The sequence below is a fragment of the Ischnura elegans genome, chromosome 13 (genome assembly GCF_921293095.1).
Source record: "Ischnura elegans chromosome 13, ioIscEleg1.1, whole genome shotgun sequence".
Taxonomy (NCBI): domain Eukaryota; kingdom Metazoa; phylum Arthropoda; class Insecta; order Odonata; family Coenagrionidae; genus Ischnura; species Ischnura elegans.
The window spans coordinates 2102576-2116862 of record NC_060258.1 but is presented as its reverse complement, the minus strand read 5'-3'; the positions used below and the strand labels follow the sequence as shown (position 1 = coordinate 2116862).

The window sequence follows — 14287 nt, the reverse complement described above, 5'->3', positions numbered from 1 at the left end:
GTAGAAAATACCACTAGAACATCCTAATAAAAATACACTTAATAGTTATAAGTTAAATTAACATCCTAATAATTCAAACTTCTCATATGCACCCTCAAAGATGCCTTGTATTTCCCTGCACAAAATTTAATGATTTGGATGAAGATATAACCTTTAAATCTTAGCTAAAGAGAATAAGTAAGCAAGGCCTGGTTACCCACTTTCATTACTCTGCAGAACTCCAACTACGGCACATAAGGTATTGAAAATGAGTTCATCCTATTTGTAGCCGAATGAGTTGTTTTCCACATCCCACTTTTTCCATGAAAAACCGTTAGGCTTATCGAAAGACAGTTGCAAAAAACAGTGAATTGATTGGAGTTGTATCAAAGCAAAATTTTACCATCTTAAAACTGAAAAAAACTAGTTCAGCTCATTTCAACAAGTTCCATGTTCATTTTGTCTAAGGAGGCTTCAATTGATATGGTACATAACTGGAATCTTATGATTAGTATTCTTCACAAATGATATATTGGGAATATTTTCTATTACCCAGTCTTAAAGACGAAATTGTTACGTAAAGTACACTGGAATTCCCATATGAATGCACATGACTGCATATATTGGTTAATGTCATTGAAGCATGAAAAAAAATTTACTAGATATTTGCCGACCTGATTACATTCTCAAGCAGAACTATAAATCATAAACTACAGAATGTATACATGGATGACAGTCTCAGATTTCAATGAAATTTTCTTGTGTTATATATAGTCCATTGGGAACTATTCTTGAAATAGCCCCCATATGGGGATTTATAACCAAATAGTTTGCACTGTAATGGAGTTAAACATTTAAAGTTCAAATACATTTATGCATAAGAGCCACTCTGCAAAGGGCGATCATTAGTCCAGTGGTTAAAGTGCGCAGTTGTCACACCGAGGACCCGGGGTCGGGCCACATGTAAAAATAAAATTTTCAGAGAACTTAAAGAAATTATTGAGGAAAAACAAGCTTTTGTAAAATAGGGTGTAGAAATAAAACACAAAAAAATTCAAATTCAAAATTTGATTGAACTCTGATTCCCCGTTTTTGGACTTGGCCTAATCAGAATTAGTTACAAGTCTTTTCTGTGAAGTGTCATTTTCAAACACTGAAGATCACTCACCTCCCGCCTCTGTCATAAACTCCATGGCCATTGAGTGATTCTGAATCAGCTCTCCATTCTCTGTATCAGCAGGCTGAAAGCAAGCAGATTTCAGATTTACCAAATACAAATACATCTCAAAAATCATAAAATAATGAAACAAAAATCTTAAATTCTTGTTAATCTCTGGTTTGAATAAAATAACATATGAAGTTGCAACACCAACATTAATCCTAAACACTCTCCAATAATATACTGTCCTAATAACTAATATATACACTCCTTTCCAGGAAGAAAAAGGTGGGCAAAAAGATAAACAAAGGCACGGTACAAATATTGCGGGGCAACAGGTCTTCTGCAGAGTTAGTTCTTCTATTATTTATTATTAGCTTAAAAAAAAATATATGCCATAATAGGCCACAAAAACATAGACACAAATAAAAGAGAACTCTCACGTTAGTTTCAAATTTTCGACCCCTTAGGGTCTTCGTCGGGAAGGAGACTAGGAGATACTGAGGAGGAGGACAGAGGATGCCCAAAGGCTGAGGGGATTAGGATAAGATAGGGGATGGGAGAGGGTGGGGAATGGGGGATGGGAAAGAGGAGAAGACTATAGAGATCAGTGGGCCCTGTTAAGACCAGGCGGGTTGAAAGCTTGGTATAGCCAAATGGAAGACTGCTCAAGAGTTTTCAATTCTAACGGTGAGGCGGAGGGTGGGAGAGAGGCAAGTATTCCTATGTGAAAGCAATCTTCAAATTCTAAATTGTGGGAAAAGGCGTGGGTAGGAACAGGAAGCGAAGCAGATTGGGAAGTGGGTTTGCAAGAAGCTCGATGGTTGTTAATCCGTAGGTTGAGTGAGGTGGTGGTTAAACCAATGTAGAAGGCGGGGCAGGAATTGCATAAAAGGATATAAATTACATTGCTAGTTGTACAGGTGGGGAATGGAGTGGAAGGAAACGGAAAAGTGAGAAATTTGTTAGGAAGTGACTGGGTAATGAGAATAGCATACGTTTTGCACCGGGGTCGTTGGCAAGAGATAGGTAAAGAGCTAGTACGGGTGGTGAACCTTGAGAGTGGTTTAGTCGTTTTGAGAATGGAAGATAGATTTGGCGGTCGACGAAAGGATAAGGATGGACAGCTAGAGAAGATTTTTCCAGTAGTGACATTGTTAGAAAGAATCGGAAAAAGGCTTTTGATGATTCTGTTCAAAGCCTGCACGCCCGGGAAGTATGTGGTGGAAAGGGAGAGGTGTGTGGGTTGTTTCTTGGTATGAATTTTGGGTTTGTAAGTATTGTGTAGGATTTTCTTACACAGAAGGTTCTCAGGATATCCTCTACGAAGAAGGGAGTGGTGAAGATTATTAAGAAAAATGTCCAAGGATTCGGGATTATTGCAAATTCTGTGGCCTCTTACTGAGAGAGAGTAAGGAAGGGATTGTTTAGTATGTGAGGGGTGACAGCTGTTGAAGTGAAGATATTGTTGTTTGTTAGTAGGTTTAATGTGGACTGAAGTGATGAAGCTTTTATTTTCTAGGGAAATGGTAACATCGAGAAACGTTAATCCGGGAGGGGGAGTGGTTAGAGGTAAAGGATAGTTGGGAGAATTCATTGAGTGCTGAAATAAAAGAGCTCAATGAGTCTTCTCCATGAGGCCAGAGAAGGAAAATATCGTCTATATAGCGAAGCCAAAGTGAGGGTTGAAGTGGGTAGGATGATAGGAAGGATTCTTCAAGGAGACCAAGAAATAAATCTGCGTATGAAGGGCTGAATCTGCTTCCCATGGCGCAACCTTTGATCTGCAGATAATGTTTATCGTTGAAGGAGAAGGCGTTTTTAGTGAGGATTAGGTGAGACAGATCGACTATAAAGTCAGTGCTGCGTATCTGAGGTGTAGGTCGATTGTCAAGAAAGTGTCGAAGGGAGGCAAGGCCTTCTACATGAGGTATAGAGGTGTATAGTGAGGTCACGTCGATAGTGACCATAATGATGTCTTTATCAACCGGGAGAGAGGTAGAATGGAGGCGATTGAGGAAATCGTACGTATCTTTAATGTAGGAAGGAAGGGAGTGTACAAGAGGCTGAAGACAATAGTCAACAAAGGAAGAGATTCGTTCTGTGGGGGAATTTAAAGAGGAGACGATTGGGCGACCAGGATTGCTTGCCTTGTGAATTTTCGGTAGTATGTAGAAGTGAGGGGTTCGCGGATGGGGTGGAGATAAATCTTAGTTGAAAATATTTTTCACAGTCTCAGGCGATGCTGGATGAATGTCATTTACTAACTCCTATTGAAGAAAAATTCACGGTTAATTAATTTATAATATGTGATTCCTTAAATTCCTAAACATGCAAGTACTTTCATTTCAAATCGTATCTCCTCGTCCAAGGAATTTGTCTAATGTTCTCTGCAGCATTCTCGTCATCCTCGTCGTACGACCCAAGTTGGCACAGAAATCCAATGACGACCTTGGGCTATCTTCATTGCCTTTTACATGAAGAAGAGTCTTAAACCCTCAATGAACCTCCTTGCATCCAGAGTCATCACTTAGCTACGTTCAGGTGCGATTTCATCTCCATCACCATCCTCACCTTCAGCTTCACTGTTGCCTGTGTAATATGGTTTCAGCAATATCAAGTTCACAGTTTTCATTGGTCCAAATTGCAGTGAATATTATCGAGCACTTCATGGCTTGTTATGTGGCACCATTTGGAGTTGAATACATTTTCAGATTCTGCTGTAATGTTGTACACTGCACTGAAACTTCAGAAATCGCAATGAAAAAACAATTTTGAATTTTTTGACATTTGACATCGGGCCAGCCTTTAGCCAGAAACAATATTGCTTGCTGAATGTTCACCTTTGAGCTTAGCGCGTTGGCGGTGGATGATGATATCAGAAGGTTATCTTCCATAGATTCTAGAATATTATCTACTTATTTCCCACGGTAAAGTGTTCTCAAATTTTTAATGATCCCCATATCCATTGGTTGCTCCAAGGACGTTACGTTTCCAAGCAGAAATTCCAACTGATAATTTTTTAACACACATTTTGGCAATAAGCATGTGCCGTACAATTGTCAAGTACACGAAGAACCTTTCTTGATTTCCATGCTAATTCTATATCCCCACTGGTCAATCATTGCGTAAAGAGACCTACTGTAATCGCTACCTTAGTATTGGCTTCGTACTCTGATGGTAAACTGCTTATTCTTAACCCTTTAAAGCATTAAAGCTCAGCACTTTCCAGAATTGCCAGAAGAGTTTTTGTCAGTTCCCGTAACATTTAAACAATACTAAACAGTGATGCGATCCATCGATTTTTTGAAGCCCATTGGTCCTACATGACTGTAATAAGAAGAGCCATTTGGTGTTGCTCGGTATTACAGTCCCGTTTCATTGGCATTGTAAATGCCATAAGCGCAAAAATTCAGGAGTGAGTTGGGCAGTTTGTTCAATTTCCGCTCCTCTGCACTCACAACATTAGCACTTTTTTCTCCGTTAGCTCTCTTGAATTTTATTTTGTTTCTGGTCTTCCATCGAGATGCCAACCATCTGTTGCCTTAAAATGGTCATGGCCAAGTTTCAAAGCTAGTTCCTCCGACTTCTTATTTAACATTGGACCGCTTACACAAATCCCTCGATCGCTTACAATGGAATACCATTGACTTAAAGCGTCCTCAACATCTGGATCCTTACGTTGACGCTTGCGTTTCATAGACGATGCCTGCTTTCCTTTTTGACTCCATCTGAGCTATCGTCAATTTCGGCATCCCGGTAATCTCAGCCAAACGGAGATAACTGGATTGAGGATAATCTTTATTTTTGTCGAGTATAGCAAATTTCAGCGAGTAAAAGGTCTTAACATGGCATATTATTCAAGAAATGGAGCGTCACTGGATCTCAGAATTAAAACAATATCACTTATCCTAGGTTCACTTAGATCGTAGAGCACGAGATAAATCCCACCAAATATGCGCACCATTTAAACTGGTTTTAGACTGTTAGTTCACAGATGACTAAGGACAAGTGAAGAAAAAAATGTCTTTTGTGCATGCATAGACTACTGGGAGAGTGATGGGAAAAAGAGAAAGGAACGAAGAAACGTAATTTTCCGATAGTGACTACTCAGTTGTACAGAGGGAAAGGAATTGAAAGGATAGATTTCATGAGTAAGTTGAATTTTGTTCAAGATGCTGGGAACAAAAAGCTCTTTGTTAGCAAAATTGTTCACCTAGTACTGTCTCCTCTGTTCAAAATCAGCCTGTAATTCCTAGAAATTGGCCCGTACTCGCTCTTACACCCTCACCACGGGTGTCATCAGCTCTTTCTAACTATCCCGGGCTCATTCTATCACCTACAGCCTGCCACATGAGTCCTCTCCTCTTGAACACATCACTACGTTGAATGAGGTCTCATGGTCGGGAAACAGCATCCGATTCCTCACACGGATGATATAAGAACAAGAGTTTTAACCCTTTCGAGACCGCGGAGTTTTCGTCTTAGCTTGACTGCTGTACCGAGCCCCAAGAGACTCTTCTTTCTCGTGGTACGGAGCATTTTTGGAGGGCATTCGTTAAGAAGGGTCTCGCTGAACCTTTTTCGACCCCTCCACGGTGGGACTCCGCATTATCTCGGACTCCGAGAGTAGTTGTGCTCCCTCCTTTCCGGGTTTACGACCATACCTGCGGCATTGGTTCGCGGTCAACTTATGTATTGCTTATATGTATTTAGCAAATGAATAATTTTTGCTTGCACGTAAATTACAGACATAGAATATAATTCCTCATTTTTATCTGAGCATTTTCAAATTTTAAACGAAGTTCTAAGGCCATTATCAAAGCATTTAACGCAGCAACAATTTCCATGTTGATGTTTATACATAACTCGAGATATAAGTTAATATTTGTCGTAGAATTTCGTTTAAAAATTCTAAACGTGGCTCAAAAGACAAACAATTCAATTCTTAGTTTATATTTCTTGAGAAATGAACAAATATTTATTTCGAAAATTAACTCTATAAACAATTGTATGACCGCTGTCCCTTACCGCTGAGAGGGGTTATAAAAGACGAAGGGTCCGGGTACCTGCTCGCGGATTCGGAGGGTTAATCCTAAACCCCGAAGCGTTGGGTCCCGAGACAAAGGCGACCCAAACCCACGACCGTCCTGAAAGGGGGAGAGCTAGAAAACGTATATATACGGGTTTCGTTTTCTTGACCGGGAAGCTCTCACACGTATATATACGTCAGTGGTCTCCCGGGTCAGGAAACGTCCACACGTATATATACGTGTACGGTAGGGAAAAGGTTAAGATTGAGGCAAGAATAGGTACACTTGAGAAAAATAAGACTAAATTTTTGAAGGAAAATTTAATAAACAGTATTCTGATACGAAAAACTTTTAATTTCGTCGCGGGCATAGAGTCAATGTCGCCGACTCACGGCCCAATAAAGCGGCATGCTGTCCCAATTAAGCGGAGAAAACTCTGGGATATTCTTCAATTGGATTCGGTTCTTCAAGATTTTATACCTTGAATGCAAACGCACAATCAAAGTGCTACTTCTCATGACGTCTACTTTCGTTAGCGAAATTCAGGTCCGGCTAAAGGGTGTGGTTGCAAAAATGGAGGGAGCAGGGTGGCATGGAAGTGAAGAAGTACCTAATTTTTTTGCCAGGGTTAATGTCTTCCAAACACAGGTTTAAGGTCAATGTGCTGTCATGGCACACGGACCAATTAATAATTGTGCTTCGAATACACGTGCGCAGATAAGTGCCTGGGCAGGGTCTGCACATGACTCGGCCTAAAAACATGATCGAAATATCGATTTTACTTATAATATTATCGTAATGCAGCGATAGATTTAATTTTCTTATCTAAACTGAGAGTTTTTTTCACTTTTTTTTTCTTCCTCTTAATCTTTTGACGTTAAAAAATTATGAAAACTTCCATGCTCTCTCTCTCTCGTGAAAATCAACCACCCATTATTGTTTTATTCCCATGAAAACTTTTATATTTGAAGTTATTGACGGTTTTATATTCCATTTATATCATACTTACGTATGCCAATCTGCCAATGAAAGTTCTACATTCAGGTTTGAGAGATTTCTAAGATTTAATGGCGAAATTTTTTTTGTGCTTTTTTAGGGGTGCATCGTGGGTAGTGTATTAAATGCGTACAGGGGTCCCACTCTAACTGCATTATAAAATTCACGGCTTTCGCCAGGCTTTTTCACCGCTTATTCACGGTTTTAAGGTTTTCACGGTTGCGTGGGAACCCTGGTGTATAACTTAAAGCACAAGAATATAACGTTTTAAAATACTAATCTTACTAATTTTACTTAATTTTAAGGTTTACCAATTCATGGGACTCAACGGTGTATGCAACCAGCTCTACACTAACTTATCTCTGTAAAAACTGATACGAAATCCACATAATCACAGTTCTCCTTATCTGGGTGTAAAACGTAATAATCAAGTCTCCTTGGAGCAATAAATTCAGAAGCTATACAGGAAAATAACATCTACTTGTTTTTTTATTCTATCAGAGAAACTAGTTATTGATGTATTATTGTCAATTTAATATAGTGAATTCTACCTGAATGTGATGTCTAGTATCCTCAACTTGGGCTCTAGAACCAATTATAAAATAATCTTCAAAATTCATACGAGGATATTATAGGTTATAGGTAAAATGTCTGCTTAAACAGCATGACTCACTCTACTTCAAAAATTGACTATATTACCTCATACATGTGCATTAATGTCTTCTGCTAATGTTTGTGCAAATATATATGTTTATAATTATTATGAATTTCTTCATAAAAACATTTTTTTCTTTTCTCATTAGTACTGTTTTTGTGTCTTACATACTCACTGACATGCCCTATATTTGTCCAAACAAATCACTGGACCAATTTAAATATTATTATTATTATTATTCTTTATTCCACAAGATTTACTTGGAGGTCTGCCAGCGTCGGGCCTTGCCAAGATGCTGCCTCAAGTTACAATTCATTTAAAACCAATCTAACTGTTCGACATGTATCCAGTATTACAGATTTTTGAATGTTATATATTGTGTTTCTTTTAATTTTTAATTGTTTAATTCCAAAATTGAGTGATGAATATTTTATTCTTGTTGATGATATTACTATGGGGATGGTCACCACGTCCTGCTATTATTATTATTATTATAATTACCTGAACAGAGGCTTGGGCCACAAGGCAATTTGTGGTCCCATCTGTGCTATCATTGTGCACATATCCTCCTCCATCATCACTGATCTGATCTACTTTTACACAAGGGAACCCACATGTTCCCATTCCACTCTGATAAAAAGAGAATTAACACTAAATTGCTATGGGTTTTCACAAATCGGCACGAGAAGTAAAAGTTCACAACCAAAACATCAAATGTATAATCAAATGAAAAATTCCCTGAATTGCTATTCTGACCTCAGAGAGGAAAGCAGGATAAATTTATTGACCAAAAAGATATGGTCCGTTAAGTTACTCTGCCTTTCCAATTAGCCATAGGAAAACCTTCCCAAGAATAAAGAACAAATTTATCAGCAATATTTTGAGAAATGATTGTCTCATGACATCATTCATTGGCAACCAAGAATTTTTGTCTACATGTCCAGACAAAAATGTTGATTTCATCCATTTAAGGAAACCATTACATTTTATTTCAATCAAAGTTGAACATATAGCATGCTCCATCAAAATCAGCTTACAGAAAATAATTGATGCCTGTCAACAACCAACCTGGTTTGCCAACATCCAATACCCTCTCCAAAGATGGTATCACTTGCTCAGTGAGCAAAGGTGTGTGATCAGAGCAGCTGTATGCCCCCATTCTGTTCAGTGCAATGACCCATTCATTTTGAATGATTTCGTCAAGAATGACATATTACTTTGTTACTTAAAAAAACATTTGGTCCAATTTTCCAAAACTTAAGGAACTGTGATTCCCTTAATCTTCCTTGAAAAAGCAACCAAAATAGGTCAGGAAACATAGGGGTTAGCAAAAAATTAGCATGTCAACATAGTGGAGGAGCTTTTCTTTAACCAACATGATGAGTAACACTGAAAGTTCTAATTAAGACTTACGACACATCTAACATTTACTATATCATTTGATGAAGGAATGGAAAAGGCATTTTTAGTATGGCAAATGATATTGAATTTATCCATGGAGGACTAAATTTGTGTAGTAGCAAAGCTATGCTTAACAAAGCAAACATGAACTTACCAAGTCGTCAGTTGCCAATGGATCCAAAGCATTACTTGAAATTGCAGCTGGATACGGTGTGTATATCTCAGGATAATTATCATATCTGAGAGGGTCTTTGTTCTCCTCTTTCACAGATACCTAGAAGATAATGCTGGGTGCCAATCAATGGGGAAAAATAAAAATGTAAATAATTATAAAAAATAACAATAAAACCTTCTCTTTCACCTGAGACTACTCGAGCTGGCTGAAATCATGTTTGCATAAGATTTTAGAGACAATCTAAAATGAAATGGCTGACATGACCAGTTTACTCTGCACGCCTTGGTGTGGAATGCTTCTCAATGTGCTAGTCACAGTAGAAGTGGGTAAAATCTTCACCTTTCGACTCAGGTATTACAGGTTCGAATCCCAAATTGGTGGCCTTCCCCCGTCCAGGCCTTGGTATATTTGCACGTTCTCAACTTGATTGTAGGAGAGGACTTCAAAGTCTTGAATTCCATCAATCAATAAAGATAAATCTATTATCACCATTTGTTCACATTTATTTAGAATAAGGGCCATTTGTTTCATCGACATTGCAGGGCAACCTGACCCTTGGAACACCATCAGCCCCAGCATAAACTGATCTTGCCCTACATGTGCATTATCAAGCTTATACATGGCCATTTTTTCTAACTAAACAGGTCCTAAGGCTTGAATGCCTTACACCTTAAAAAACACTGCCGCGAATCGTCTACTACTTATCATTTCAATTAAAGAATCTACGTTATACTGCATATAAAGGGAGAAAAGCTCAGATAAATAATTTTAAAATGTACAGCAACAGCAGAATCTTCTCCTTATATATACAATCGCATGTCTAACCACTCACTCACTCACTTCCAGATGAGCTGGAGAGCTGAAATTTAATACAAAGGAGGGGGACCGGATGTGATCCAGCGGAAAATTCCAAAAATGCGAAAAAGTCGATTAGTTTTCGAGATATATCAACTTGAACTAAGATGGGAGCCTTATGGGACTAAGAATTTTTTCCTTTTATTGCGTATTTACGAATGTCTGAGGAAAATGAAATTCCTATGACGAAAACTAGATTTTTTGGTTGATTTTTTCATGTGGTTGTCATTGCGATATTTTGTCAAAAAGTATTTTTTATGATTTTTTGAAAATTTCCTATGCTTTTCTTTCGGGCCTATCTTGGAATATTCATAAGTAGAAAGAATTCCGAGGAATAAACGATTTTCAATTTTCCATTGTTGAGATGACGAATTTTCAAACTTGGATTTGAGACATGTGCCATATGAAAATTTGGAATCTTCTGGAAAAACCGTTGAGGGTACTTCATATCCTCACGATTTACCCTGATTTTCCCGTAAACCTCTTGGTTGATTCATAATAAAATTCCAAAAAATATCCTGCACATGAAAAATCACAGTCGCCATTATTTTGTGAAGTACACGATCTTGAATAACTTGGCAACCGTTCAAGCTAGACGAATGAAATTCTCAGGGTAAAACTGTTATGAAAAAAGTCAACTTTTACAATGCTGGCCATTCCACCTGATTGATTCATGTGAGAGTTAAATCGATACAAATCTCTTTAGATACGCTTTATTCGCTAATAACTTTTTTGTTATTCAAAGTATGAATATGAAATTCAAATATAATATTACTGCTAACGTGTTTAATCAGACAAAAGTAAAATCTAGCGGATCGAATGATTAGAGTGGAAGATATTATCGATCCAAGTGTGCATTCGATAATTGCTTTTTTCAGACTTATTTACATAGTTACGGGGATAAAATTTCTAACAGATTGCTTAAACAGCAATGTTCTCTACATGCATATGAACTATTTTGAAAAGCAACGTTTCTATATAAAGATACATCTAAATGAAATAATATCAATATGTCTCATTTTCTCATTTGCTATTGACCGTACCCAGCCTGTGCGAAGGCTTATTCGCAACAGGAATCAAAGTAGCTCACATCTGGTGGCCAATTTCAGAAATGAGACGTAGATGATCGGCCGGCTTGTTTACTGATGCTGACGCTACAGTCTAGCGGTGAGCGAAACGGGTGTATTTTCAGCAATTTTGTGAAGCGAATACTGATGTATATCTCAGTTGTGAATAATGGATGAAGTAATTTTCACCACATCTGACGTTCTGGAGTTCAATAGAGACTTCAAGAGGTCCTCCGTTGAGGGCTATGAAGTAGAATGCTATAATCACATATGGAAGTTGTCGTGATTGAAACACTGGAGTATTTGGTTCTTGTAATGGGCTTTTTCATACAAACAAGCGTTATTAATGGAGTGTCACACGAGATACAAGCTTTTCAGAAGAAAATTGGCGCTTTTTTCCGTTTTCGTGTGTATTGTTTACCGATTTTATCAACCATCTATCACAATAGATATCATTATTAAAATCATCAAACAATATGATAGGCATCTACTCACATAAGCCATCCATCCTCAATAATCTATTCTTCTTAAGGGAATTTGACGTCGGTGTTGTCGTAAGTGGAATTCCCCTTGTATTGGCGTTTTGACTGCTATGTGGAGTCACTCGACTCTCACCGGCTAGCGAAGATCGATGGGGAAGTGGCGAGACGGATCGCGCGAGGGTCTCCGTGCCTCGGCCCCGGTCGGCAAAATTGAATTTTGGCCATTTGGGCAAAGCGACTCGAGGAATCCTTTAACCCAACGAAGCACGCAGGCCTTAGGAACGTCGGGGTTTCGCCCCGCATCGTATTCGGAAGAGCAAGGCCTAGCTATTGAATGAGAAAGAGACAGATGTTTTAAGGACCGACACGGTTTTGACGGGCCCCCGGGCGGAAGATGTCCCGCCGATCGTGGGGGGGAGCTCTCGTGATCCGTGTGATAAGTCTTTATTTTTATAAAGTGAAAATGAAGCACTACCGCAGTGTTTCGGGTAGTGGTGCCCATATTTCGGATGGGAGGTGGCGTACTGTCTTTTGCTTCGTATGTCAGTGCTAAAGCCAGTTGTCTGATTTATATTCAGTGCTCACGCGCCTTTCAGTGCATTGCATTTACAACTGTCATTTGCTGATTGCGTTGATGTGCCTCCGACTGTTGGTTTCATTGTCCTGCATGGTTATGCTGTGGTGTACTGCCATTTGCTTCATATGCCAGAGTTGAGCTAGTTGTTTGATTGCTATTCATTGCTCACGCACCTATTTTAATACATTGCATTCTCAAATGCCCTTTCTTGAGTGTGTCGAAGTGCCTCCGACTGCTTGTCGATTTAATTGTCTTGCATGGTTATGCTGCGTTGAACTGACTTTTACTTCATATGCTAGTGTTTGAGCTAACTGTAAGATTGCTATTCATTGCTCATGCGCCTATTAATGCATTGCATTCACAACTGCCATTCATGTTGATTGTGTTGAAGTGCCCCTGACTGCCAGTTGGTTAAATTGTCTTGTATGGTTATGCTGGGATGTACCTACTGCCATTTGCATCATATCCAAGTGTTTAAGCGAGTTTCCTGATAACTATTCAGTGTTCACATGACTATTAATGCATTGCATTCACAACTGTCCTTTGCTGATTGTGTTGAAGTGCCTCTGACTGCCTGTTGGTTTAATTGTCTTGCATGGTTATGCTGGAGTGTACTGTTTTTTGCTTCATATGCAAGTGTTTAAGCGAGTTGTCTGATTGCTATTCATTGTTCATGCACCTATTAATGCATTGCATTCACAACTGTCTTTTGCTCAATGTGTTAGAGTTAGCGATATTTCTTTCCTTATCCCTGAATGTGACGCTGTTTAACTGCCTTAGTATATTTTCATTTTTAAGAAAACTGTTTCGAACGTTAGGCCTTGAAGTGGTGATCTATCGTTTTTTAGTGATCTTTTTCAAATTTTAATGTTGCCTTGTTTTTTATGCATTACTGTTTGTATCAATAAAAATGACTTAAAGTTTAATTAATATAGGTTTTTATTTAAAAGAAACAAAAAGTTTTGTGTTTCAGGAAATGCGAGTATTACTATTACTGCGGACACTGGATGACATAATTGAATAACCAGTTTTTCCGCTAATTGCTAGTTCTGCCATCTATGAAAGTTACCATTACTACGACGTCTAAGGAAAAAGTGGGGGGGGGGGGGGGTGAGGGGAGGCTACCTTGTTTTAACATGGGAGTTCACAAAGCCCGACCGTTCCTGCCCGAAATTTTCAGGATAGTACGTGATTGGTAACTTTAGATTTCTGTTATCTCATGGCAACCATAGTTTTAACTTTATGCCGAAATATATTTTCAATGTAAAGTAAATGGGAATATACTAAAATCGTTTTATACAAGTTTCCTCTCCTGCCATATTAATAAAAATATAAAGACATAATCTTTGACAGATAGGTCACATTTACCAATGATGCACATTCCGCTTGACACATTTTCTTGAAAAAAAAAATCGAATCAAAAATGCTGGAAATTCGATTTTTCCCTTATATCTTTTTTATTTATTTAGGTGAGGGACTGAAACTCTAACTGGTAAATAAAAATAAGTTACAAAACAAAATATAAGTTAAAGAAAACTAATGCAGTTATTACAGTTGAAATTATGATCGATAAAATTGTGCATTTTATAGATATCTTTTGCAGACCTGTTACTGTAGTTGCTGGGATAGGGCTTTTAACAGTATGCTAGAAGGCAACGTACTATTCATACATATAACTTATTTTGCAAAACTACATCCCCCTATCATGATATGTCGATATGAAGTTAAATCTATATGTGCCATTTTCCTACCATATTATGGCTGACATGACAAGTTTGTTCTGCACATATTGGTGTGGACTGCTTCTCCATTTACCTGCCACAAAATAAGCGGGTTAAGTCTTCACCTTTGAACCTTCTCAATGTAGTTTCTAGCCAGGGGTAGAGCACAATGCATATCCTATGAAGC

General features: G+C 38.3%; 2 protein-coding genes across 2 annotated transcripts in view; both read right to left on the bottom strand.

Moving 5' to 3' along the window:
* LOC124170380 overlaps positions 1-14287 on the bottom strand; it is a 263025-nt gene that overhangs the window by 233730 nt on the left and 15008 nt on the right. The gene's annotated exons all lie outside the window — the stretch shown is intronic.
* The window catches only part of LOC124170376, a 28164-nt gene that overhangs the window by 2917 nt on the left and 10960 nt on the right, over positions 1-14287 (bottom strand). Inside the window, exons 5-6 of the mRNA XM_046549098.1 lie at positions 9378-9497; positions 1148-1220 (exon numbers count right to left, since the gene is read on the bottom strand). Of these exons, the coding sequence (XP_046405054.1) occupies positions 1148-1220; positions 9378-9497 (193 nt within the window). The remainder of the gene's footprint in view (positions 1-1147; positions 1221-9377; positions 9498-14287) is intronic.